The sequence below is a fragment of the Cajanus cajan genome, chromosome 1, assembly GCF_000230855.2.
Source record: "Cajanus cajan strain Asha chromosome 1, NIPB_CcT2T_4, whole genome shotgun sequence".
Taxonomy (NCBI): Eukaryota; Viridiplantae; Streptophyta; class Magnoliopsida; order Fabales; family Fabaceae; genus Cajanus; species Cajanus cajan.
In genome coordinates, this window is record NC_138517.1 from 3748804 (window position 1) to 3774668 (window position 25865).

General features: G+C 41.6%; 2 protein-coding genes across 2 annotated transcripts; one reads left to right on the plus strand and one right to left on the minus strand.

Moving 5' to 3' along the window:
- Positions 1-1693: 1693 nt before the first annotated feature.
- LOC145955413 (uncharacterized) lies at positions 1694-6931 on the minus strand. The gene is made up of 4 exons (XM_083070062.1): positions 5984-6931; positions 3619-5830; positions 2518-3456; positions 1694-2382 (listed from the first exon to the last, which is right to left on the minus strand). Exons 1-4 carry the CDS (start codon positions 6929-6931, stop codon positions 1694-1696), a joined length of 4788 nt encoding a protein of 1595 aa, XP_082926188.1.
- Positions 6932-8637: 1706 nt separating this feature from the next.
- Positions 8638-25755, plus strand: LOC109792137 (LEAF RUST 10 DISEASE-RESISTANCE LOCUS RECEPTOR-LIKE PROTEIN KINASE-like 2.5). The gene is made up of 3 exons (XM_083073060.1): positions 8638-9382; positions 24097-24135; positions 24556-25755. The coding sequence occupies exons 1-3, from the start codon at positions 8653-8655 to the stop codon at positions 25653-25655; spliced, it is 1869 nt and encodes a 622-aa protein (XP_082929186.1). The 5' UTR covers positions 8638-8652; the 3' UTR covers positions 25656-25755.
- The last annotated feature ends 110 nt before the right edge of the window (positions 25756-25865 follow it).

Sequence of the window (25865 nt, forward strand, 5' to 3'; positions counted from 1 at the left end):
AGCAAGCAAAAGAGAAGATTGTTGCTCAACATGAGGCTGGGTTTAAGCACGCCGTTCGGCAGGCCAAGCACTTCGGCCAGTTTCCTGAGGATTTTGAGTTCGACATGACTCAAGATTTTTACCAAGGATCTCTCGTGTCATTTGCTGATATGCCCGAAGGGGTGAATCCGGACGACGAGGAGCCGTTTGATGCCCCCCAAGCCACAGATGTTCATACTTCATCTGATGAGGAAGATGAAGAAGTTGTCAATCCCCGTCCCGAGGAGGAAACGGAGGCCCCAGCTTAGGATGACCCAGTGAGCAACCCCGATGAGTAGTGTTAGGACTTTATAATCATGTAGCTAGGGGGCCGATAGAGCCTCCATTTAACTTTTGAATGAAGTAATATTTTCACTTTTGAAACGTGTCATCTTGAATTGCTACCAATCTGCATGAATGTTTAATGTTCTGAGCCGATAAATATATTTGTTACCAACAGATTGAACCGATTAAATTGTAAAACTTGACTTGATCAAAACTAAGAGAACACTTGTGTGGAATTACTTGCTTTTTGAGCAATGCCGAAGAGATTCATTCGGAATTGCTTGCTTTCTGAGTAATTCCGAATGGGTCCATTCGGAATTGCATGCTTTTTTGAGTAATTCCGAACGGGTCCATTCGGAATTACTTGCTTTTTGAGCAATGCCGAATGGGTTCATTCGGAATTGCTCGCTTTTTGAGCGATGTCGATTGGGTTCATTCGGAATTGCTCGATTTTTGAGCAATGCCGATTGGGTGCATTCGGAATTGCTTGCTTTTTGAGCAATTCCGAACGGGTCCATTCGGAATTACTTGCTTCTTGAGCAATTCCAAACGGGTTCATTCAGAAATGCTTGCTTCCTGAGTAGTTCTGAACGGGTTCATTCGGAATTGCATGCTTTCTTGACAAGTCCGAACGAGTTCATTCGGATTTGTGCTATTTTCTTGGCAAGGCCGAAAGGATTCTTTCGGATTTGTGATGCTTTCTGGCAAAGCCGAATGGATTCGTTCGGATTTGTGATGTTTTCTGACAAATCCGAAAAGAGTCATTCGGATTTATGATGCTTTCTTGACAATGCTGAATGGATTCGTTCGGATTGGTGATGCTTTCTGGCAAAGCCGAAAAGAGTCATTCGGATTTATGATGCTTTCTTGACAATGCCGAATGGATTCGTTCGGATTTGTGATGCTTTCTGGCAAAGCCAAAAAGAATCATTCGGATCTATGATGCTTTTTTGAGCGATGCCGATTGGATTCGTTCGGATTTGTGATGCTTTCTGACAAATCCGAAAAGAGTCATTCGGATTTATGATGCTTTCTTGACAATGCCGAATGGATTCTCGGGAGGGAAGCCTGTTGCGAGATTTTTCAAGGCACGTCCTTGGCCGAGTTGAACAACTCGGGAGGGAAGCCTGTTGCAAGATTTTTCAAGGCACGTCCTTGGCCGAGTTGAACAACTCGGGAGGGAAGCCTGTTGCGAGATTTTTCAAGGCACGTCCTTGGCCGAGTTGAACAACTCGGGAGGGAAGCCTGTTCAAGGAAAAGAGTACACCCGCTGTTTACACAAAGTCTTTTTACAATGTATACTAGCTATAATATGTCTTCAAATGAGAAGCGTTCCATGTTCTGGGAATGATCTTGCCCGAAAGTTCTTCCAATTTGTATGCCCCGTTTTCTAAACTGTGTCGGACCCGAAATGGGCCATCCCAATTAGCAGCCAACTTGCCTTCTTTTGAATTGCGTCTTGCTGTTCCTTGCACTCTCCATACCAAGTCGCCCTCCTTGAAACTTCTCTTGATTGAAGGTTGGAGTTAAACCTACGAGCCATCCTCTGTTTGCAAGCTTCTGCTATGATCTCGGCTCGAACACGTACTTCATCGACCATATCAACTTCAGCTCGAAGAGAAATATCATTAGTGTTTTCTTGAAAATATTGTCGCCGAAAAGATGGTTCGCCCACCTCAACAGGTACCATGGCATATGTGCCATACGTAAGCCGAAAGGGTGTTTCTTTAGTTGTGGACTGAGGTGTACACCGGTACGCCCATAAAACTTCGAATAACTCCTCTGCCCAAGCTCCTTTAGCGTCTCCCAATCGTTTCTTTAATTCTCCAAGGATTACTTTGTTTGCTGCTTCGGCTTGTCCATTGGCTTGCGGGTGTTCGACCGAGGTGAACCTGTGCTTGATACCGAGATCCTGAATGAACCGATTAAGTTTTTGATCGGTGAACTGCAAACCATTGTCAGTGACAAGTGCATATGGAATGCCAAAACGGGTGATGATGTTTTTCCATAAAAACTTTTGAACATTGGCTGCTGTGATACTGGCAAGCGGCTCGGCCTCGACCCATTTCGTGAAATAATCTACAGCAACCAACAAAAATTTTCACTGACCCTTGGCGATTGGGAAGGGTCCAAGAATATCCATCCCCCACATTGCGAATGGCCAAGGTGAACTAATGCCATGAAGTTCTTCAGCCGAAGCGTGGATAAGGTTACCATGCCGCTGACACGATACACAATGCTTTACAAACTTTACACAATCTTCCCTGAGAGTAGGCCAGTAGTATCCGGCCCGAAGCACTTTAGTTGCTAAAGTCCGTCCTCCCGAATGGAAACCACATATCCCTTCATGCATCTCTCTCAATATGTAATTAGCTTGTTCTGCATCGACGCATTTCAGCAACGGAGCCGAGAATCCTCTTCTATACAAGTCTCCTCCAATCACGACATATCTAGCGGCCTGCGTTCGGAGCTTTTTAGCCACCGTTGGGTCAGATGGTAGGGTACCATGCTCAAGATAATCTATTATCTCGGTGATCCATGTACGAACAGACCCCTCTACTACCAAACATTCAGCAGCTACCACACTTGGCGTTTCAAGATCCAAGTGAAGTGTGGTTCGTAGCTGTCCAGGTTTTCTGGTACTGCTTGCCAACCGAGCCGACTGGTCCGCCCTCGCATTGTGTTCTCTTGGTGTGTGCTTTACGTAAACTTCTTCAAACGTATTGCGCATTTTTTGAAACAAATGGTAGTATTTCAACAAGTTTGCATCTTTGACCTGAAAATTATCATTCACTTGTTCGGCTACAACTTTTGAATCGGTCCAGCACTCCAGTCGGTTAACACCAATCTCTCGTGCAAGCCTTAAGCCAGCCAATAACGCTTCATATTCGGCTTGATTATTTGAAGCCTTGAACGCAAATCGTAATGATTGCTCTAGGATTAATCCTGTTGGTCCCTCCAAAATTATACCTGCTCCACTGCCTTGATTGTTGGAGGAACCATCCACATGTATCGTCCATAAATCGTTGACAAAACAACCCCTCGGCTGCAACTCATTGATAAAGTCCACCAAGCATTGAGACTTGATTGGTCCTCTAGGTTGGAAACAAATGTCGAACTCCGATAACTCAATAGACCAAGCCATCATCCTTCCTGCCAACTCAGGTTTACGTAGTACTTTAGCTATTGGGCAATCGGTCCGAACAATAATTTGGTGACTCTAAAAATATTGCCAGAGGCGCCGAGCGGTGTGAACCAGCCCTAGTGCCACTTTTTCCAAGAGCTGGTACCTCGTTTCGGCCTCTTGTAACATACGGCTGACGAAGTAAATGGGCTGCTGTCCTTCCTTTTCTTGAATTAGAACTGTGCTTATTGTATCATTTGACACACACAAGTAAACCACAATTGGTACTTCTGGATCGGGCTTAGAAAGGACTGGTGGGGAACCGAGGCGTTCCTTTAAAGTCTGAAAAGCCTTCTCGCATTCATCGGACCATTCAAACTTGTTTGCTTTTCTCAACAATCTCACCATAGGTTTCGTTATTTCAGCTAAACACGGGAGAAATCGGGACAACGCTGTAAGCCGACCTGCTAGCTGTTGAACTTGTTTAAGGGTCTTAGGGCTTATCATGTTGACGATTGCCATACATTTTTCAGGATTTGCTTCGATTCCCCTGACCGAAAGCATGAAGCCGAGGAACTTTCCTCCGGACACCCCAAACACGCATTTCTCCGGATTGAGCCTCATATCGTACTTGCGCAACTGTTGGAAAATTTCCGAAAGATCCATTACATGCCGATCAACGTTTCTGGATTTTACAACCATGTCATCCACATATACCTCCATATTCTTGCCTATTTGATGTTGAAACACTTTATTCATCAACCTTTGGTACGTTACCCCTGCATTCTTCAACCCAAACGGCATTACCCGATAGCAGTAATTGACCGAATCGGTTATGAAAGCTGTCTTTTCCTCGTCGCGGGCATGCATGGGAATTTGGTTGTATCCCGAGTAAGCATCAAGAAAAGTCAACATCTCATGTCCTGAGGCTCCATCAACTAATCTATCTATGTTTGGAAGTGGATAGGCATCCTTAGGGCATGCCTTGTTGAGACTTGTGTAATCAGTGCACATTCTCCACTTTCCATTCGACTTTTTCACCATCACCACATTTGCCAGCCAAGTGGTGTAATGGACCTCCCGAATGAATCCGGCCTCAAGCAACTTGGCAACCTCCGTTTCAACTGCGAGTTTTCTTTCGGTCCCCATTTTTCTTTTACGCTGCGCGATTGGTTTTGCTTCGGCACATACTGATAACTTATGACACATGATTTTTGGGTCTACACCCGGCATGTCAGAAGGTGTCCATGCAAAGAGATCTTTATTCTCCTTTATAACTTTACATAGGGCCGAGCGATCATTTTCGGAGATTTCGGCACCGATGTATGTAACCTGCTCAGGGTATGAACCTATCTGGAACTGCACTTTTGACTCAATCGACTCCACCCTTTCTTCATTATTCATTCTAGGATCAAGATCCCATATGGCCTCGTCTACAGTTGCCGAAGCGTTCACAGCATGGATTCTGTTTGACTTGGATTTTCTTTCTTCCAACGGCAAAACTCGCAAACTAGCATAATAACATTCTCTCGCCGCCTTCTGATCAGCATGAATTGTGATTACTTTTCCTTGGTCGGATGGAAACTTCATCGCCAAATGTGGTGTTGAAACGATAGCTCCCAATGCATTCAAAGACGGTCTGCCGAGGAGGATATTATATGAGGTACTTGCATCCACCACAATATATTTTACCTGAACTTCTCTGCTTTCCTGTTCGTCAAAACAAAAGCGTGTGAAGAGTTTAATGTAACCCTTGGTACTGACCCTCTCTCCTACAAAACCAACCAACGGATCGTCATAGGGAAGCAATTCTTTTTCAGAAATGCCCAACTGCTTGAATGTGTTCCAATATATGATATCCGCCGAACTGCCCTGATCAATCAATGTTTTATTGACGATGCAATTGTGAATTTCTACACTGATGACCATCGGATCGTCTTGCTCTAGGTCAATGCCTTTGAAGTCAGCATCAGTGAAGGTTATTGCTGGCAATCGCCGAGATGACTGTCTATGAACAGTGTTGACCGATCGGATAGCTCGGAGATGTCTCTTTTGGGCTGAAGAAGTTGTGCCCCCACCCGCAAAGCCACCAGCAATAGTATTGATAACCCTCCTATGCGAAGGTGCCGAGTCATCTTTTCTTTCGCGCGACCTGCTTCTTTCACGTCGAACTCTATCAGAGGTTTTATCAGAACGGTCTTGCCTGTGCCGATCTTGATACCTGGGTTGATATGAACGATTCTGGGATGAACCTGATCGGTCCACAAAGTTATGCAGTTTTCCTTGCTTAATCAAGTCTTCAATCTTATCTTTAAGGGCCGCACATTCATCAGTTGAGTGTCCACGATTCTGATGATACCGACAAGATTTGCTAGTATCTGCTCGTGGTGGAGTGGAAGCCCTCTTCGGAATTGTCAACACTTCAGACGCCAAAGCCTGTTCGAGGACCGCCGCGCGGTTGGCATTAAGCGGAGTGTACTGAGTATACTTCGGACCCCGGATAGGCCGCTCCCGAAGGGATATTTCTTTGCCTCACCCCCTGTATGATTGTTCTACCGGTTTTTCGGATTTAGTGGACTGCTCGGCTCGGGCCTGATTTCTGAATTCTGCCAACTCCTCCATCTGCATGTACTTATCAGCCCTCCTACGTAAGTCGTTCATGTCCGAAGGAGGCTTTTTACAAATGCTGTTGACGAATGGGCCTGGTTTCAAAGCTGTTGTAAGATGATGTAGCGCCACAGCTGGGTTGAGATCTCTGATTTCCAAAGTAGCCTTGTTGAACCGATCCATAAACGCCCGAAGAGACTCCTTTTTGTCCTGTCTAAGACTAACCAGAGATAAAGACGTTAGACTATGAGGGCGACTCGTCGCAAATTGGATAGTGAACTGTGATGACAATGTGTTGAAGGAATCTATTGAATTGGGTGGGAGACGAGTGAACCAGCTGAGAGCTCTGCCTTTGAGGGACGTAGGAAAGATCCGACACAACGCAGCGTCATCGGTCGTACTCAGAGTTACCTGTGTCAGAAAAACATCTAAATGTTCATCAGGATCAGTGGTACCATCATATTTGTCAATAGGTAAAGCCTTCCAATTATCCATTAAAGGGAGTTGCATAATGGAGGGAGTAAACGGATGTCGGTGTGATCCGACAGTGGTTATATCTGCAGGACGACCCACAGTAGGTAAGGCCGAAGGGAACCTCTCAGGGGCTACTGCTGAAGCATGAGGAACCGATGTATGGACCGCGTGAGATTGATACGACCCTTGAGTTTGTGTGTTGGTGATATGAGTAGGCTTCCAGGAAGTATCCTGACTCTTCAACGCTTCATTCTCAGCCATCAAGGCCGAAAGCTCCCTCGCATCTTTTTCTCTCTGTTGTTTCATCAGCTCCATTTCTTGCTTGAGTAGTCGCACTGTTTCGGTGAGGTCTGTTTCATCCACAACCTCCACATGTTCTTCCGCTGGACGGTCTTGTGTGTTCGTTCTCCTAGTTATCGGCATCGTTCTTCTCAGCAAACTTTCAACCAACTTCGTTCGGGCCCCATGGTGGGCGCCAAATGTACCTGTAAAGAGGATACACCAATGATCTTCTTGTATGTTGAGGGCCGAACATTTTGTTCCGATCCGATGTGAGTAAGGGTTGGTACCTGCAAAAGGCACTCCAACGCTCAAGTCAGGACAAGCACAAATATCGAGAGTAATTAATGAACAGTGACGTTACCTTTTGACCTGAGCTATTTATACTGACATTTATGGGCCTTGAGTCTTATGGGCCCTATGGCGTATTTACCGTTTTAGGTAATATGCCTTAATCAAGTAATTATCCCCTAAGCCTAGATTAAGTGTTAAGTAATGATGGGCTGAATCAGGTGGCCGATTGGCGTTCGGCTACCTGGTTCTTCCATCCGGTGGCCGACGTGGGGATGGCCGAACGTCCCTACTGGTACATATATATATATATATATATATATATATATATATATATATATATATATATATATATATATGAGGGTTCAAACGACACCAGTGTAACTTTTACTAAGTGTTACACCACTCAATAACTATATTAATTTTGAATTTTGAAAATCCAACCGTTAGATTGAAAGTTCATATCTCTTAGATCATATATACAAAATTTTATATTAATCCAAGAAGATTTGATACTTCATTCTCATAAAACAAAATTGACGTAATATATTCATTTCAAAATACACTAAAATATGAACACTTAGATTACATTCAAGTTGTTGTTCAAATTTAACAAAATTTGACATATATGATCTAAGATATATAAATTTTCAATCTAACGGTTGGATTTTCAAAATTCACATTTAATATAAAATTATTGAGCGGTGTAACACTTAGTAAAAATTACACTGGTGTCATTTGAACTCTCCTCATATATATATATATATATATATATATATATATATATATATATATATATATATATTTTTTTTTTTTTTTTTACTCTATAATATCGTATTTGTAATTTTTGTTTTTTAATTTTCAAATTTATAATTTTGATTTTTGTTATTACTTAATATTATATAAATGATATGATAATTATTATTAAATTATATTTAGATTAAATTACACTTTAATTTTCATTTTCACCAAATTTTTATTTCATTTTATCATTATAAAAATAAGAATTAAAAGTAAAATTTAACTTAAATATTATTGAATATTATATATTATATCATCTATTTAATTTTATATTATAAATAACATTTCAATTTTAATGGAAATGCATGAACATTAAATGAGAGGGAAAAAATTACAAAACTTGTAAAATCAAATGATTAAAATTATAGATTTAAAAAATTTAAATTAAAGTTGTGGATTTATATTATATGAGAAAAAAAATGCAATTTAGAAAGAAAAAAAAAAGTATTTCTCTATTTTATTTTTTTTTCTGTTTTGTGAGTCACCTTAAACTTAAAACAACGCAGTTTCGAGTCTTTCGACATAAGATAATGTTTTGAGTTAGGGCAGGCTCACACTCATCTACCAAATGTCACATGTATAGTATAACAATTTATTATTATTATTATTATTATTATTATTATTATTATTATTATTATTATTATTATTATTATGAGGAGGGTCACTTATTGGCAAATCATATTCATATTCATATTATTATTATTAATATTATTAAAAGACCCTTGGCAAATCATATTCATATTGGTATCTCAAAGTTCCGTAGGTGCGTGAGAATGAGGATGAATGAGCATATTCACAATCATATTGATATCTCAATGTTGCGTAGGTGCGTGTGTTGGTTGTTGGTAATGCTAACCACTTTGCCACAGTCCTTCTCTGAATTCGATCATTCGGTGTGTAAGGATAGCTTCTACAACTGTGGAAAACTGCAGAACATCTCGTATCCCTTCTGGGGACAGAATCGATCCTCTGAATGCGGCGGCGGCGAAACATTCCAGCTCACATGCCATGATGCTCATAATACTAGTTCAATTCAGATTGGCTCACAAAATTTCACAGTTATAGAGGCGAGGAATGACAGCATGAGAGTGAGAGCAGAGCTTGGGCATGATGTTTGTTCTCTTCCATCAGAGAACATTTATGTGAACCCCACTCAGTTCCTGTATCTAGAATCTCCTTCAGTCTACAACATCACCATCTTCCACCACTGTCGCTACTTGGCATATAACTCTTCTGAATACGAGTTATACAGCTTTCCGTGCGGGGATAATTCTTTCTCTTATTATTTTGCTGACTTTATGGAACCTGATGAGGAGTTGATCAATGAATTATCAAGGCTTTGCAAGGGGCGTTTGCACGTGCCGACAGACGCTCATCCGGAGGATTATGCTGGTGATGCACGTGTTGCTTTGGAGAAAGTTCTAGAGAAAGGGTTTGTGGTAAAGTATAATGTTGGTGAGGAATGTCCAGATGGATCTCATGCTCTACACTGCTCTTCCAAAAGTACGTCTTCTATCCTCCCATCACTTATTATGCCATCCTTCATCCTCCTCTTTTATGAGTTTTATCTATCATCCACTCTTCCTCCCTTCAAAATCACCACACCCCTCACCTTTGCTTTTCATTCTTCTACTTCCATCTCCATATACATTCTACAGCGTTATCTCACCCACAAACAAAACACTCTATTTTTAATGTTTCATATTATCTTGTTAAACTTGGTCTTCTTCTGCAAATGCATAATACTCTTTTTAAATACATGTTTTGGACTCCAATGGATGTTTCTTAGACAAGTATAAAATACATAGTTAATTTATGTAATAGATATCAAGTCTTCGATTAGAGACCCGTAAATAATAAAAAATAATAACATGAGAGAGTAATTTCAACGTGTTAAAAGACTAGAGTAGTGTCTATATAAAAAATATAAAAATGTGTTGCTTGCTTCAAATGAATTAAAAAGAAATAGTAATAAACCAGTGAATACGGAAGATATAGTGAAATTTTTTAAAATAATTATTAATAATTGATATTTGTAATACAAATTTACTGAATAATTTGTGGGAGGTTTCAGTGACAGAGACTTTATTGACCTGATTTAGAGAAAAACAAGAGTCCTTGACTGCACACTTTTCTAAGTCTGGCCGTGTCATTCTCTCGGCTTCCTTCTTTGCAGCTTCCCTTCGATTTGACCCATTTGTCTAGCCTTGACTCTGTCAATAACCAAATAAACATTTTCTCTCCAGCTATTCATTATCACATTTTTTTCTCCTTTTCCTACGCGTCTACAAGTGATTATTAATGATATCATTTTTAAAATCTATATAAACTTTTAAAATAACTATTATTTATTTATTTTAAAGTAACCATTAAAAATAAAAATAAAAAATTTAAATTATAAAGAGATGAAAATTAAAAAAAATATTTTACAAAAATAAAAAAATATTATTCATTTCTCAAGAACTAAAAATAATATTTATAAATTTTAAAAAGTAAAAAATAAAGAAAGAGTTTTATAAATATCAAAATCAAACTCATTTTATAAAAATTAAAACAAAATTTAAGTTTTTTTTAATATATATATATATATATATATAATTCAATTTTGTCCTTTATATTAAAAATATTAAATTCAAATTTTATTTTATAATTTTTTAATGATATTTCATTAGAACAATTAATATACACTATGCAAAATTTTGCTTGTCAAATATTACTTTAATACAAATAGAAATTGAATATGAAAATATTAAGTCAACTATTTGTTTTTAGTTGTTATGAGTATTTTTATTCTGTACATGTTATACCCATTATTATTGTTTAATAGTGTGCATAAACATGTCTAATAATGTAAAAAATGTGTATTTATATTGTGTTCCTGCTTAGAAACACTCCTCTTGTTGCTCCTTTCTTGTGATCTTCTAAGTGTTCGGTACCGATCGAATACTATCTTCAAAGGGCGGGGAAGGTACCTGCAAAGGCACTCCAACGCTCAAGTAAGTGTTCGGTATAGAGCAATAAAGACTTTTATAATAGATAAATCATACCTCATTTATGTCCCATAACCTGCATATTTATAGTGACGTATTTGGGCCTGGTGGGTCTTCTGTCTTGGGAGATGGGTAATACCTTGGCTAACCTTGATCTTTCTTAATTAAACGTGATAATCGTTGTGTAATGGATATCCTAACCTGCCATATGTTTCACGTGAGTTGACATTCTTTGGGTCTTCGGCCAAGATTTTAGCCGAAGAGGTGCTCGGTCGTTTTCATAGCCGAAGGGGGGTTCGACCAAGCTTAAGGCCGAAGGATATTCGGCCATATTCAAACTCGAAGGGGTATTCGGTCATGCTCTAAGCCGAGGGGGTGTTCGGTCATGCTCTAAGCCGAGGGGGTGATTTGAGCGTTTATCTTTGATGCTCTTTTACCCAGTTTTGGAATACTTTCCTCACTTTTCGTTGCGGGAGGGGTGTTCGGCTAACCATGATGCCAAAAAAGGGGGTAGCTACCCTTCGGTTGTTGACCTAGCCAAAGGGGTGACTTGGATGAAGACTTCGTCAGTTTAGATGCTTGTCTCGGCCCCTTCCTAGACCGAATGGTGTAGTCGACCTAGGGTTTGTCTTGGCCTTTTCCTAGGCCAAAAGGGGGTTTGTCTCGGTCTCTTCCTAGGCCGAAAGGTGTATCTCCCAGTACACTGCCCCCCAAGCCCGAGGATGAGAGGCGAAGGGGTTGACATGTGATGGGACTTTTGAGGGGGTGTTTGATTACATGTGCCTCGGGAGTCGTGCCCCTTACTGCATGATTGCGATCGTTGCATGCTTGGCTGCCCTAGGGTTGTGTGCCCTGGCGTGGCGTCTTTTCGTTTCCAACAGCATTTATGAGGGGCCTTTGGGGTGCAAGGGTTTGGCTATATATAGGGTGGTAAGGGCACCACCTATCTCGTTCTTCCTTTATAGCAAACACTGCCCCGACGCCCTCACTACTTTAAGCCGAGTACTCGTGAAGGTAGGTTTTGCTAGATTTCGGTCGGTTTTCTTGAGGCAATGGAAGCCGAAGGGGTCACATTGTAGTTTCGGTCTTCATCTGGCACAAGGGTCTCGGCTCACAATGCCGAGGCCGAGGTCTTGGAGGCTTCCTCTAGAAGGTTGGGGCCAATTAGTAGCGGGGGATTCGCGACTTCTTCGTCTGGCTCGAATCTTCCAGATGCCGAGATGAGTCCTCGGGATTATAGAAAGAAGTTCTCCCCGTGCGAGGTTCTGGGGTATGAATGGGTTGATGGGGAGGTAGCGACATATTTCTCGCGTTTTTATGAGAGGGTTGCTATGGAGCGCCTTCTTAGTGTTTGCATGTTGGCCCGATGGGAGGATTCGGATCTATATCCCGTCATGTTGCATTGGTGTCGGGCCGAAGGCCCTGGTGGGGCCGACTTGGTGTTTCTTGCGAAGCAGGAAGGTCAGGGGGACTTCTTTTACATGTACGAGTGTTTTTTCCGAGAGCTCGGCATGTCTCTCCCTTTGGACGATTTCCAAATGGGAGTACTTCGCGTATTGAACGTTGCGCCAACCGAGTTGCATCCGAATGGGTGGGCTTACATGCAAGCGTTCCGAGTCTTTTGTAAATACCACTATATAGAGCCTAATGTAGGTCGATTTTTTCATTTTTTCTACACTCATCCATCAAATAAATCAGTTAAGTGGCTTTCCTTAGTTAGGCATGTCGACCGGCTGCTTTTGAGGCCTTTTACTTCGTCTTTTAAAGGGTTTAAGTCGGGGTTTGTGAAGGTCATCTTAGACCCTGTTGCCGGTCGAAATTTCTTTTATGATGCCGAGCAAAAACCTTTGTTTCCTTTCTACTAGACCCAGACACCTCGGAAGTACGATGACTTTCCAGTGCAAATGATGACCGAGGCCGAGGTTTCGACCTTGGATTACTTGAAAGGCTTGCCCCGATGGATCCCGGCTTGGTTTCTGGTGTTATTGCCCAAATCACCTCGGCCGCATTTTGAGTTAGACGGTATGTATTGATTTTTCCGACCGGCGTTCTTGTTAAGATGATATGTGACTATTTCATTTTTGCAGGTTGGATGGCTCAACAAGGTCTCGGCCTGTCCTATCGGCAAGCCTTGAGCAACCGAGCCCCGCTGGGGACTTCGGTCGATGACCACCACAGCATGGTAACTGATTCGGTCCCGGGTACCATGGCAGCTCCTCGTCCTACCCCTTAAGATGTAGTCCTCCCCGACCTTGTTGGCAAGAAGAAAAATGACAAGGGAAAAAAGAAAAGTCGATGCAGGAAGGGTGGACACCAACTGGTCTAAGCATCGTCGGGTGGAGAGCCCTTCAACCGACTTGCCCATCCCTTCGGCCATTGTCTCGAAAGATTTTCTATCAGAAGAGCTTCGGCCAGCCCGGATGATGTCGTCGGATCTACTTTCCGAGCAAGGTCACCGGATGCTTGACTCCGCCACCCTCTCGGCTCAATGGGCCATGGCCTGCGAATTGCAAATCCGGGCCACGGCGATACTCAGGAAATTGGCCTTAGAGCCTATGGCCGATGTCCACAACCTTTGACGAAGTTTGGAGGAAACGAAGATGGCCTTCCAACAATCGGTGGAGGCGCATGAAGTGACTTACAACGAAAAGTTGACTTTGGAAGCAGAAGTGGCTCGGATGAAAGAGGCCCTGAATGAAATGGAGGGCCGAGCACTTGTGACCGAGGATGCTGAGTGCACGAGGGTTCGGCAGGTGCAAGAAATCACGGCTCGAGAGGAGCAGTCAAAGGTCAATGCTGAAGTTGCTTTAAAATCTTTCTGGATCGACTGTGAAAATAAAATCATCAAAGAGCATGATGCCTATTTTTGGCAAGCCACCCACTTCGGCACCTTTCCTCCTAACTTCTCCTTTGAATTGAGTAAGGATTTCTTCCAAGGGGAGTTTATGGATTTTGCAGATGCAGCTGACGACGCCGAGCCGGACGAAATGGCTCCACCTCGCTCGGCTGCCCCTGAAGACCCCGACACCACATTGAACGAGGAAGAAACCCAAGGTGCGGATGACCGGTCACTGAGTGGTTCATCTTTTGTGTTTTTTGAATGTACATCTGTTTTGATGATGATGTATAGACATAGGGTGCCCTTTTATTTGTATTTTTTGGGTCGTTAGAGCCAGAGCTTGATTGTACCCTTCGGCCATTAGCGCCGCTTCGGCCATTAGAGCCCTTTAATGAATTGTTTTTCTTTTCGCATATTCGGATTCTATCTTGTTTCTTGACACGCTCCTTCGCATTGAATCTTTCTTTTTGATTCTACCAATTTACTTGTTAGATAACTATTCCTCCCTACACCGGTATTAATCAATATGAACAAGATCATTAACAAGTATTTCGTCCGGCCGAAAGAATAATTAATGTTTGAATGATTGAGGGTACGTAGTACGATAAAGGTTAGCCCTTCCTTCGGCCAAGTAAGAGTACTTGGGATAATTTGTTCCTTGTTAACCGAGTGGGGGTATTTGGTGATGCCTCTTTGGCCGATTGTAGGTGTTTGGTAGGAATTAAATTGATTTTTCTTGGCCGAGCGTGGGTGCTCGGGAGGGCTTTAAAATGTTCCTCCTTGGCCGAGCATAGGTGCTTGGGAGGGTTTGGATAACCAACCTTGGCCGAGAGGGGTGCTCGGGAGGTCTTAAACTGTTCATTTTTTGACCAAGCATAAGCACTTGGCAGGGCTTGGATTGTTCATCCTTGGCCGAGCATAGGTGCTCGGGGGGAACTAAGTATCCATCCTTGGCTGAGCGTAGGTGCTCGGGAGGGACTTAGTATTCATCCTTGGCCAAGTAGGGGTACTCGGGAGGGTTTGAAGTAATCATCCTTGACCGAGTAGGAGTACTCGGGAGGGTTTGAAATAATCATCCTTGGCCGAGTAGGAGTAATCGGGAGGGCTCGAAGTAATCATCCTTGGCCGAGTAGGAATACTCGAGAAAGTTTGAAGTAATCATCTTTGGCCGAGTAGGAGTACTCGGGAGGGTTTGAGGTAATCATCCTTGGCCGAGTAGGAGTACTCGTGAGGGTTCAAGTTGTTCATCCTTGGCCGAGTAGGAGTACTCGGGAGGGACTGTGTTCATCCTTGGCCGAGCGTAGGTGCTCGGGAGGGACTTAGTTCTATTAGAGGTAACCTGAGAGTAAATGCAAGATATTCTTTCAACAAGGGTTTGTTTCATTGATATGGTGCCTCGTTAAAAATCTTTTCTCAGTAAAACCTCTTTCATACTTTTATAAGAGGAAAAAACCTGGGAAAAGGAAAAGAATACACCGAAACAATTATAAACTGTTTACTAACTAAAATAGTGTTTCAAGTGTGTCGCATTCCATGTTCGGGGGATGGACTTTCCGGTGAGTTCTTCCAGCTTGTAGGCACCATTTTGCAAGTTATGCATTATGCGATAGGGGTCATCCTAGTTAGGCGCCAACTTGCCTTGAGCTTTGTCTCTCCTTGCTTCGCCTGTTGTTAAGTCTCAATTTTACCTCTTTTTGGATGAGGCTTATTGAACAAATTCCACTCATCCTTTGAACCATTGCAATATAATTGTTCTCTTTTTGGTTCATTTTGTGTGCAGATATAACTAACCCAAATTCATCTAACAATACCTTAATCCACCTCATTTTTTGTGCAGGTATTGAGGAAGAGTGGAAAGTTGAAGACTCTTAGGATTGGAAACCTAAGAAGCTAAGGAGCAGAGAAGAGGTTCTGCGCCGGGCTCAATATAACCTGCGCTGGGCGTGACAAAAACAGAGTATTTCATCTCTGCCAGTTATATTAAGCCGGGCGCAAAAGGAATTAAGCCGGGCGCAAAAAGAATTAAGCCGGGCGCAAAAGGAATTGCGCCGGGCTTGTGTTGAGACAGAGAGTGCTTGACTTCTCTGGAAGAACTTGCGCCGGGCGCGAAGAATTGTGCGCCGGGCGCGGAACCCTAATCTGATCTCCCAGGCTCGTATTTGAAGCCATTTTCGGGGATCTTTCTCCCCATTCACACATTGGGCGCGTTTTGGGAGCTGTGGAAGGGATTCCCGGAGCTTGGAGCCGTTCGTGTGTGGGTCTTTCCTTCGGTTCTTCATTTCTCCCTTCATCTCTATTTTGTATTTTACCCTCTTTGTTGAGTGGTTTCACCCATTTTTGTGGGGTTAGATGTAACCAACGAATTCTATTGTAATCCTTACGGTTTTTATGATATATATACATGTTGTTTCATTCATTGTTGTTTATGTTTCTATTCTTAATGCTTGCTTTGGATTTAATCTCATTGCATGATATAGGTTCCATTGGGTATTGGAAAATAACCCTTGAAACTAGCTCTGAAACAAATGCCTAGTGGGAAATGTATCTAGGAATGGAGCTTAGCCCATTAGTAGTCTTAAACCCTAACCCGTAATGCGGATGTAGATATTGGGTACTCAAGGGATTGATATTCAATATCCACATCTAGGCTCTTGCTCTAAGGGATTAGGTTTGAGTAAACTATTGGGTTGACTAAGCAATGAATTTAACAAGAGATTAAGGATTCATTAGTTTGACGTTTGGTGAAATCTGACCCCACAATCTCACAAAACCATAAAATCATTTCTACCTTTTCCACTCACAAACCAATATTTATTTACAGCTTTCATTCCAATAGTCTTAACCTTGAATTCACATGACAAATTATGAAATTGGAATTATTTTTTAGTCACGAATAGTCAATAAATGCTTATTTTACCTTCTAATCCCTGTGGATACGATATTTTTACTACTTGAACGGCCGGTATACTTGCCGTGTTTGAGACCGTTGATAGAATTAAACTAAATTTCAATTATAACAAAAGTACTTCAACGGAAATCTCAACACCTGTGACTCGCCAAACTAGGTCTCTGGCTTGAAACTCACGTGGCTTCACCTTCGTCCGATATTTTTTGGCTATCCTATTTCGGCAGGCTTCCATGTTGATGAGAGCGTATTCGCGTGCCTCGTCGATTAGATCCAGCTCCACGTTGAGAGCTTTCTTGTTGGTATCTTCATTGAAATTCAGCCGTCTTAGGGAGGGTTCCTCTACATCTACTAGAATCATGGCGTCTGTGCCATAAGTCAGCATAAAAGGGGTTTCCTTAGTCGAGCTTTGCGGAGTGCATCGGTAAGCCCATAGAATGTCAGGCAGATGGTCAAGCCACGAGCCTTTGGCTTGTCCGAGTCGCTGCTTTAACTCTTTAAGGATTACCTTATTTGCTGCTTCTGCCTGCCCGTTGGATTGGGGATGTTCTACTGATGTCATATTGTGTTTGATCCCTAAATCGGACAAAAAATCATTAAAGCAACGATCGGTGAACTGTAAGCCATTGTTTGTGATCAAGGCGTATGGAATCCTAAAGTTGGTGATAACATTCCTCTAGAAGAATTTCTGAACGTTGTTGGCCATGATGGTGGTTATTGTCTCTACTTCAATCCATTTGGTGAAATGATCCACTGCCACAATGAAGAACTTTACTTGCCTTTTTTCCGGCGGGAATGGTCCTAGAGTGTCCATGCCTCAGATGGAAAATGGCGATGGGGTCGTGATGGAGTGCAGCTCTTCAGGGGGTTGGTGTGTTAATGGTCCATATTGCTAACACGGCTTGCATTGCTGAACGAACTTGTTACAATCGGCCGTTAGGGTTGGCCAATAATAACCGGCCCGGACGACCTTGGCTGCGAAGGTTCAGCTTCCCGAGTGAGTTTCGCATATGCCTTCATGGATTTCTCGGAGGACATAATGCGCTTGTTCGGGCGTTAAACACTTAAGCAAGGGTGACGAGACGCCCCGCTTGTATAGCTCTCCAGCCACTAAGGTATACTGTGCTACCATGGTTCTCATCTTCTTAGCTTCTAGGGGATCGGTGGGTAGCTCTCCTATCACAAGGTGTTTAACTATGCCGGTCATCCAACTGGGGTTCTCCTGCTGGACGTGCAAACAATCGACTTCCACGATGCTTGGCTTTTGTAGTTCTTGTTGTATCATGCTGCGCAAATGGCTAGTCTTTTTGTTGGTTGCTAGCTTAGCCAATTGGTCAGCTCTTGCGTTGAGTTCCTGGGGTGTGTGTTCAACGCAGACGTCGTCAAAATTGTTCTTCAGCTTTTGGAAAGCATGGAAGTACAAAAGTAGTGTTGGTTCTTTAATTTGGAAGGTACCGTTGACCTGTTCTGTTACCACTTGTGAATCGCTCCAGCACTTGACTCTAGTGATACCTAGGTCACTTTCCAATCGTAGGCCGACGAGAAGGGCCTCATACTCAGCTTGGTTGTTGGAGGCCTTGAATCCGAACCGTAACGATTGCCCAACCACTACTTTGCCAGGTCCTTCTAGTATAATACCGGCTTCGTTACCTTGTTGGTTTGACGATCCGTCCACGTGCAAAGTCCATAGCTGCGGCTTGGGTGGCAATTCCGGGGTGAATTCATTTATGAAGTCGGCCATGCTCTGTGCCTTGATGGGTCCTCTTGGTTCAAAACGAATATTGAATTGAGAAAACTCTATAGACCAAGCAACCATTCTCCCAGCTAGTTCAGGTTTCCTCAAGACTTTGACAATCGGGCTATCTGTCTTGACGACGACTCTATGACTCTGAAATAGTGCCTGAGGCGTCGGGCAGTGTGCACTAGAGCTAGAACTGTTTTCTCAAGGTGTTGGTATCGAGTCTCGACTTCCTGAAGAACTGGGCTGATAAAGTAAACCGACATTTGTTCCGTTTTCTCTTGCACTAGGGTCGTGCTGATGGCTTTATCCGACACCGAGATGTAGAGGATCATATCTAGCTGAGGGTTTGGCTTAGCTAGTAAGGGCGAGGCCGCGAGTATTGTCTTAAAGTCTTGAAATGAGGATTCACATTCCTTGGTCCATTGGAACTTGCTGGCCTTTTTTAACAGGGACATTATGGGCCTTGATTTGTCCACCATGCAAGTTAGGAACCTGGACAATGAAGCTATACATCCGGCTAGTCGTTGAACTTCCTTAACATTATGCGGGTTTCTCATACTGATGATGGCTTGGCATTTGTCGGGATTAGCTTCGATGCCTCTTTTCGATAGCATGAAACCCAAGAACTTTCTATCGACGACTCCAAAGGTGCACTTTGCCAGATTCAGCCGCATGTGATGTCGCCTTACCTCTTTGAATATTGTCCCGAGATCCCTCACGTGGTCCTCGGCAGAGGCAGACTTAATCACCATGTCATCCACGTATACTTCCATGCATTTTCCAATCAGCCGCTAAAAGATCTTGTCCATGAGTCGTTGACAAGTTACCCCCGCGTTTCTCAAACCTAACGGCATCACTTTGTAGCAAAAATTGGCCGAATCGGTGATAAACGCGGTTTTTTCTTCATCTGGTGGGTACATGGGTATCTGATTATACCCCGAGTAGGCGTCCATGAAGCTTAATCTTTGGTGACCAGCTGTTCCATAGACCAACGCGTCTATGTGTGGTAGGGGATAGGCATCTTTCGGGCATGCCTTGTTCAGATCTGTGTAGTCGGTACACATCCTCCACTTTCCATTGGCTTTCTTGACCATTACTACATTGGCCAACCAAGTGGAGTACTTGACTTCCCTAATAAATCTGGCTTATAGTAGTTTGGTTGTCTCCTCCTTTACCGCTTAGGCCCTTTCTCCTCCCATCTTTCTTTTCTTTTAGGCGATGGGCTTGGCGTCTAGGCACACTGAGAGCCGGTGACAGTGAAAACTTGGGTCGATGCCTGGCATGTCGGCTGCCGTCCAAGCAAAGAGGTCCGAGTACTTCACAAGGATTTGCTTGATGTTTCTTGCCTCAACCTTTGATAGTTGGGAACTCAAGTAAGTCACCTGTTCTTCGTTTCTCCCTAGCTGAAACGGGATTGTTGTTTCTATTGGTTCGACCTTGTGCTCATCTTCAACTCTCGGGTCAAGTTCTAAGTCTACAATCGGCCTTTGTTGGCAGACATCACCGATGATATTGACATCTCGCCTTGGCTTTGGAGTTGGCTATACCTTTAGGCTGGCGAAGTAACATTCGCGGGCCATCTTTTGGTCATCGTGCAGAGTAATAACCGTTCCTTCTTCAAAGGGGAACTTCATAGCCAAGTGAGGGATGGAGACGATAGCTCGAATCTTGTTTAGGGAGGGTCGGCCCAATAGGATGTTGTACAAGGTATTAGCATGCACCACCACGTATCGTACTTTAATCCTTCGTCTTTGTTGTTCGTCCCCAAAATAGGTGTACAGGTCTATCATTCCCCGAGTGTCCACTCTTTCGCCAGAAAATCTCACTAAGGGCTCGTTGTAAGGTGCCAATTCGCCCTCGGGTATACCCAGCTGCTCGAAAGTTTTCCAATACAAGATGTCAGCTGAGCTCCCTTGATCGACAAGTGTCTTTTTCACAATGCAATTGTTGATCTCCATACTAATCACCATTGGGTCATCTTGCATATGGTCGACGCCTTGAAAATCTCGGTCAGTAAATGTGATGGGGGGCCATGTGGACCGAAGCTGTCCGGCCTACGATGTTTACTGACTTGATTGCCCCGTCGGTGCCTCTTTCGAGCCGAGGACATGCTCCCCCCTCCCTCGAATCCTCCAGCGATTGTGTTGATTACCCTTCGGGGCTGATTTCAGTCTCGCTGCTGATCGTTTCTCTCTTGAGATCTGCCGCGCTCCCGGAATCTGTACCTCGGAGGTGCTCTCTCTCAGTCCTTTCTTTTGTGTTCCCTAATGCCCGAGTGGTAGTCGTGCTTTCTCCCGTCTGAGAGTCGGACGAAGTTTTGAAAGTGCCCTGATTTGACAAGGTCTTTGATGTAGTCTCGAAGGGTTGTGCACTCTTCAGTAGTGTGTCCTCGATTTCTATGGAACCGACATGTTTTTGTTTTATTTGCGTGGGGCGGCTTCATGGCTCGTCGGGGTACTGCTAGGACCTCGATAGCTAAGGCCTGCTCCAACACCTTGGCCTTGCTGGCATTATACTGTGCGTACCTTGGCCCTCTATTCTTCTCATGATCAGGAATGTCTCGTGGGCGAGGCCTGGGGTGTTCTTTGTCGCTTTCTTTCTTCCCAGAGAAAAGGTCGGGTCAGTTTTGATTCCGAAACTCGACCAATTCCTCCATCTGCATGTACTTCGCGGCCCTCTACCTTAGGTCGTCCAAGTCCCAGGGTGGCTTCTTACACAAGCTATTCACGAACGGTCCAGGCCGTAGTACTGTAGTAAGATGATGCATTGCCACCGCGATCTAGGTCTCGGATAGAGAGCGTCATTTTTCTAAATCTCTCCATGAAGGTTCTTAGAGGTTCCTTCTTCTCTTGGCGAATGTTAACTAGAGCTATGGACGTGAGCTGATGGGGGCGGCTCGTGGAAAATTAAATCAAAAATTAAGAGGACAGGGTTGTAAAGGAATCTACCGATCCCGATGGGAGTCTTGTGAACCAGTTTAATGCCGATCCTTTTAGTGATGTGGGGAACACCTTGCACATGACAACATCCTCATCGGTGTACAGACTGACTTGTGTGACGAAGGCATCAAGATGTTCCTCCGGATCAGTGGTCCCATCGTACCTCTCTAAGGCCAAGTTCTTCCAGTTGTCCGGTAATCGGGCTCCGACGATGTCTGGAGTGAAGGGTGTTCTCCCTTGTCGTCGTTGCTGATCCAGAGTTGTTGTTGTCATTCCGCCAGGTGGCTGAGGAGCCCTTGTCTCTTTGTACCACCCCGACGATTCCCCCTGATCACGTGTTGATAGTGTGTTGGGGGTACCGTGGGATGGGTGCCAGGATCGGTTATCGCTCTTAAGCTCTGCGTTTTCCTTCCTTAAGAGTGACAGTTCATGGTCTTTCTCCCGGAGTCTCTTTAACTCCATCATTTCGGCTTTCAGCTGTTCTATAACCAATGACAGGTTGGGAGGTTGGGACCGATCCACGTAGGACTCCTCCATTCCTTCCTCATTCTGATTCGTCTGTTGTCTTGGTTCTCGGGGCATCCCGAGATTGTGAACTGCTGCTTTATCCTACTGACTTCTAGTGGTTACCATCTTAATTCAGGGTCGAGAACCGTTTGGTTTCGGCCCCACGGTGGGCGCCAAAATGTTCCTTCATAGAAACACTCCTCTTGTTGCTCCTTCCTTATGATCTTCTAAGTCTTCGGCGCCGATCGAATACTATCTTCAAAGGGCGGGGAGGGTACCTGCAAAGGCACTCCAACGCTCAAGTAAGTGTTCGGTATAGAGCAATAAAGGCTTTTATACTAGATAAATCATACCTCATTTATGTCCCATCACCTGCATATTTATAGTGACGTATTTGGGCCTGGTGGGCCTTCTGTCTTGGGAGATGGGTAATACCTTGGTTAATCGTGATCTTTCTTAATTAGATGTGATAATCGTTGTGTAATGGATATCCTAACCTGCCATATGTTCCACGTGAGTTGACATTCTTTGGATCTTCGGCCAAGCTTTTAGTCGAAGAGGTGCTCGGTCGTTTTCATAGCCGAAGGGGGGTTCGGCCAAGCTTAAGGCCGAAGGGGTATTCGACCATATTCAAACCCGAAGGGATATTCGGTCATGCTCTAAGCCGAGGGGGTGTTCGGTCATACTCCAAGCCAAGGGGGTGATTTGAGTGTTTCCCTTTGATGCTCTTTTGCCCGATTTTGGAATACTTTCCTCACTTTTCGTTGCGGGAGGGGTGTTCGGCTAACCATGATGCCGAAAAAGGGGGTAGCTACCCTTCGACTGTTGACCTAGCCGAAGGGGTGACTTGGATGAAGACTTCATCGGTTTAGATACTTGTCTCGGCCCCTTCCTAGGCCGAACGATGTAGTCGGCCTAGGATTTGTCTCGGCCTTTTCCTAGGCCGAAAGGGGGTTTGTCTCGGTCTCTTCCTAGGCCGAAAGGTGTATCTCCCAGTACATATTGTATCTTGTATATGAATGTATATAATTTTTTTTAGTTCTTTTTTGTAAATTTTATATTATGTTATTTTTTATAATATTATTTTCTATAGTATTTTAAAATATTAATATATTATCATTCTAGTAACTTTTAAAAAAAAAATTTAACTTATAATATTAGTCTACTATGAGTTTTTTATTTCAATTATTTATATAGTCACAACTTAATTTCTTTAAATAAATAGTTTTAAAATTTAAAATATTAATCAATATTGAAATCTCTAAAATTATTTTATTTTCTTATAATTTTAAATAAATAAATAAATAATATATATATATATATATATATATCAATAATTAGACTTAATAGTATACAGTTTATTCAATTTTATAGGTAAACTAGTAATAACTCTATTTCTTAGACACAATTTTGATTTTTCTCGAAAGTAATTAAACTTGGTAGAATTATTCCCTTTGATTTACTCCTTTATTTTAAATAAAAATAGTATAATCTAAGATTGGGCATTAAGACTGTATAATAAGATAACGTGTTTCAATTTTAAAATCCAAATATAACTTATAAAATCAACTTTTATATATTAAGCATATATTTTTAATTTTTTTAAATTTTTTTTATTTAATTTAATTTTTATTTATCATAATTATTTATAAATTAAATTTTAATATTTTTAAAATAAATTATTAACCAATTAATTCTTATATATCAAATACAAATTTCTATTTTGCACAAGAGTATTTTTAGAAATTTTTATTTCACGAGAGAATTTTTAAAAATTTTATTAACTTTTTATCTAATTTAAATTTTATTTATCACAATTATTTATGAATTAAATTTTAATATTTTAAAATAAATTACTAATAAATAAAAATAATATTATACTATAATATAAATTATTTTTTAAAAATTTAAAATATGATTTATATGTTTTGAAAAAATTATTTATCCAAATTTTAAATATAATTTATATATTTAAATATAATATTTATTTATATATAATATATTATAAATTTTAATCACATACAATAAATATTTAAGATATACATTACACATATTAAAATAATATTATATAAAAGATAAGGTGATTGAAATATGATCATGCGTATTTGTAATTCCTCTTCCAAAGCTAAAGTGAATTTTAAAGTTAGAATGTTTGCTTTCTATCTGAATACCATTTCAAGAAAATTTTCACCAATCATGTGCTTTCTGTCTGATATTGTAATTTTCTATCTGATTGAAATTATCATGTTTTCATATTTGACGGACTCCTCTTTGCTCTCACTATGTGTTTTTGCAGGCAATATATGGATCAAAAAGAGGAAACTCGTCATTATAGGTAATAAATCATTAAATCTATTTTGTTTTATGTTTTATTTCCGCATCCATCAATTCCTTTAATATTTATGACATATCTTGAAATTTCAATACATCTAATCTTACAAAAGGAATCATTGCATTATATAGGAAAGCTTCAATATAGGAATACTCACGACAACCTCTCTTTAACAGAATCATTTTAATTTTCTGTTACATACCAAAAATCTAATAATACTTCTGTCACACACTCTTTATTATTAGTTTAAATTTATTGAAAATCACAACAATATTATGTAAGTTTCATTCCATATTTTATAGATTCCAATAAATTTTAGCTAATAATTAAAAAAAAATGTTAGAAAGAGATGGAGAGTGAGTTGTCAGCGTTCCTTTGAAGTATTTCACATGTTGTTCAATGTTGCTCATATACTGTATACAGGGGTTACTGGTGCAGCAATTGCAGGAGTGTTAATATGCATGGCAATTCTCTATTTAAGATACAGATCTTCAATCTGGAAAGGACATTTTAGATTGACTACAAAAAGTAACCAAGTTGAAGAATTCCTTAAAAATCATGGTGCTCTAACATTAAAAAGATATAAATTATCAGATATCAAGAAAATGACCAACAACTTCAAAATTAAGTTGGGGCAAGGTAGTTTTGGTGCTGTTTACAAAGGAGAGCTACTTAGTGGTTGTCCTGTGGCTGTAAAGATATTGAATGCATCCAAAGGAAATGGTGAAGACTTTATCAATGAGGTGGCTAGCATTAGTAGAACTTCTCATATTAATGTTGTCACTCTTCTTGGATTCTGTTTCGAAGGACACAAGAAAGCTCTCATTTATGAATTTATGCATAATGGTTCACTTGAGAAGTTTATTTACAACAAGGAACTCGAAGCCGCTCCATCACTGAGTTGGGATAATTTGTGGCAAATTTCCTTAGGGATAGCTCGAGGATTAGAGTATTTGCATAAGGGATGCAACACTCGAATTTTACATTTTGACATAAAACCACACAACATTCTTTTGGACGAGGATTTTTGTCCCAAAATATCTGATTTTGGGCTTGCAAAGGTTTGTCCAAGGAAAGAGAGCATTGTTTCCATGTCAGATGCCAGAGGAACAATAGGGTATGTAGCTCCAGAAGTATGGAATAGAAATTTTGGTGGAATTTCACACAAATCTGATGTTTACAGCTATGGGATGATGCTGCTAGAAATGGTGGGTGGGAGAAAGAATATTAATGTGGAAGCCAGTCACACAAGTGAGATATACTTTCCACATTGGGTATATAGCAGACTAGAACAGGGTGGAGATTTAAGGCCTGATAAAGTGATAGCCACAGAAGAAAATGAGATAGCAAGAAGAATGACTGTAGTAGGTTTATGGTGCGTTCAAACATTTCCAAAAGATAGACCTACTATGAGTAGAGTAAGAGATATGCTAGAAGGTAGCATGGATTCCATAGAAATGCCCCCCAAACCTGTTCTTTCTTCTCCCACTAGATCCGTGTCATATTATTCTACCACTAGTTAAAGTAAATTTCTTTGCAATTTGAGTAGATCTTGTAAAATAGATCACAAAACATAATAATTTTGTGCATTTTGAAGCCTAGTGGATCTCTTGCGTGTGTCAACATATTGAATGCAAATGCTTGATGAAATTGTGCTATGCATACGGCTAAGAGTTGGGGTCAAATAAAATATTGTTGTAGGTAATGTTAAAGTGGCTGAATCTGATCAAAGC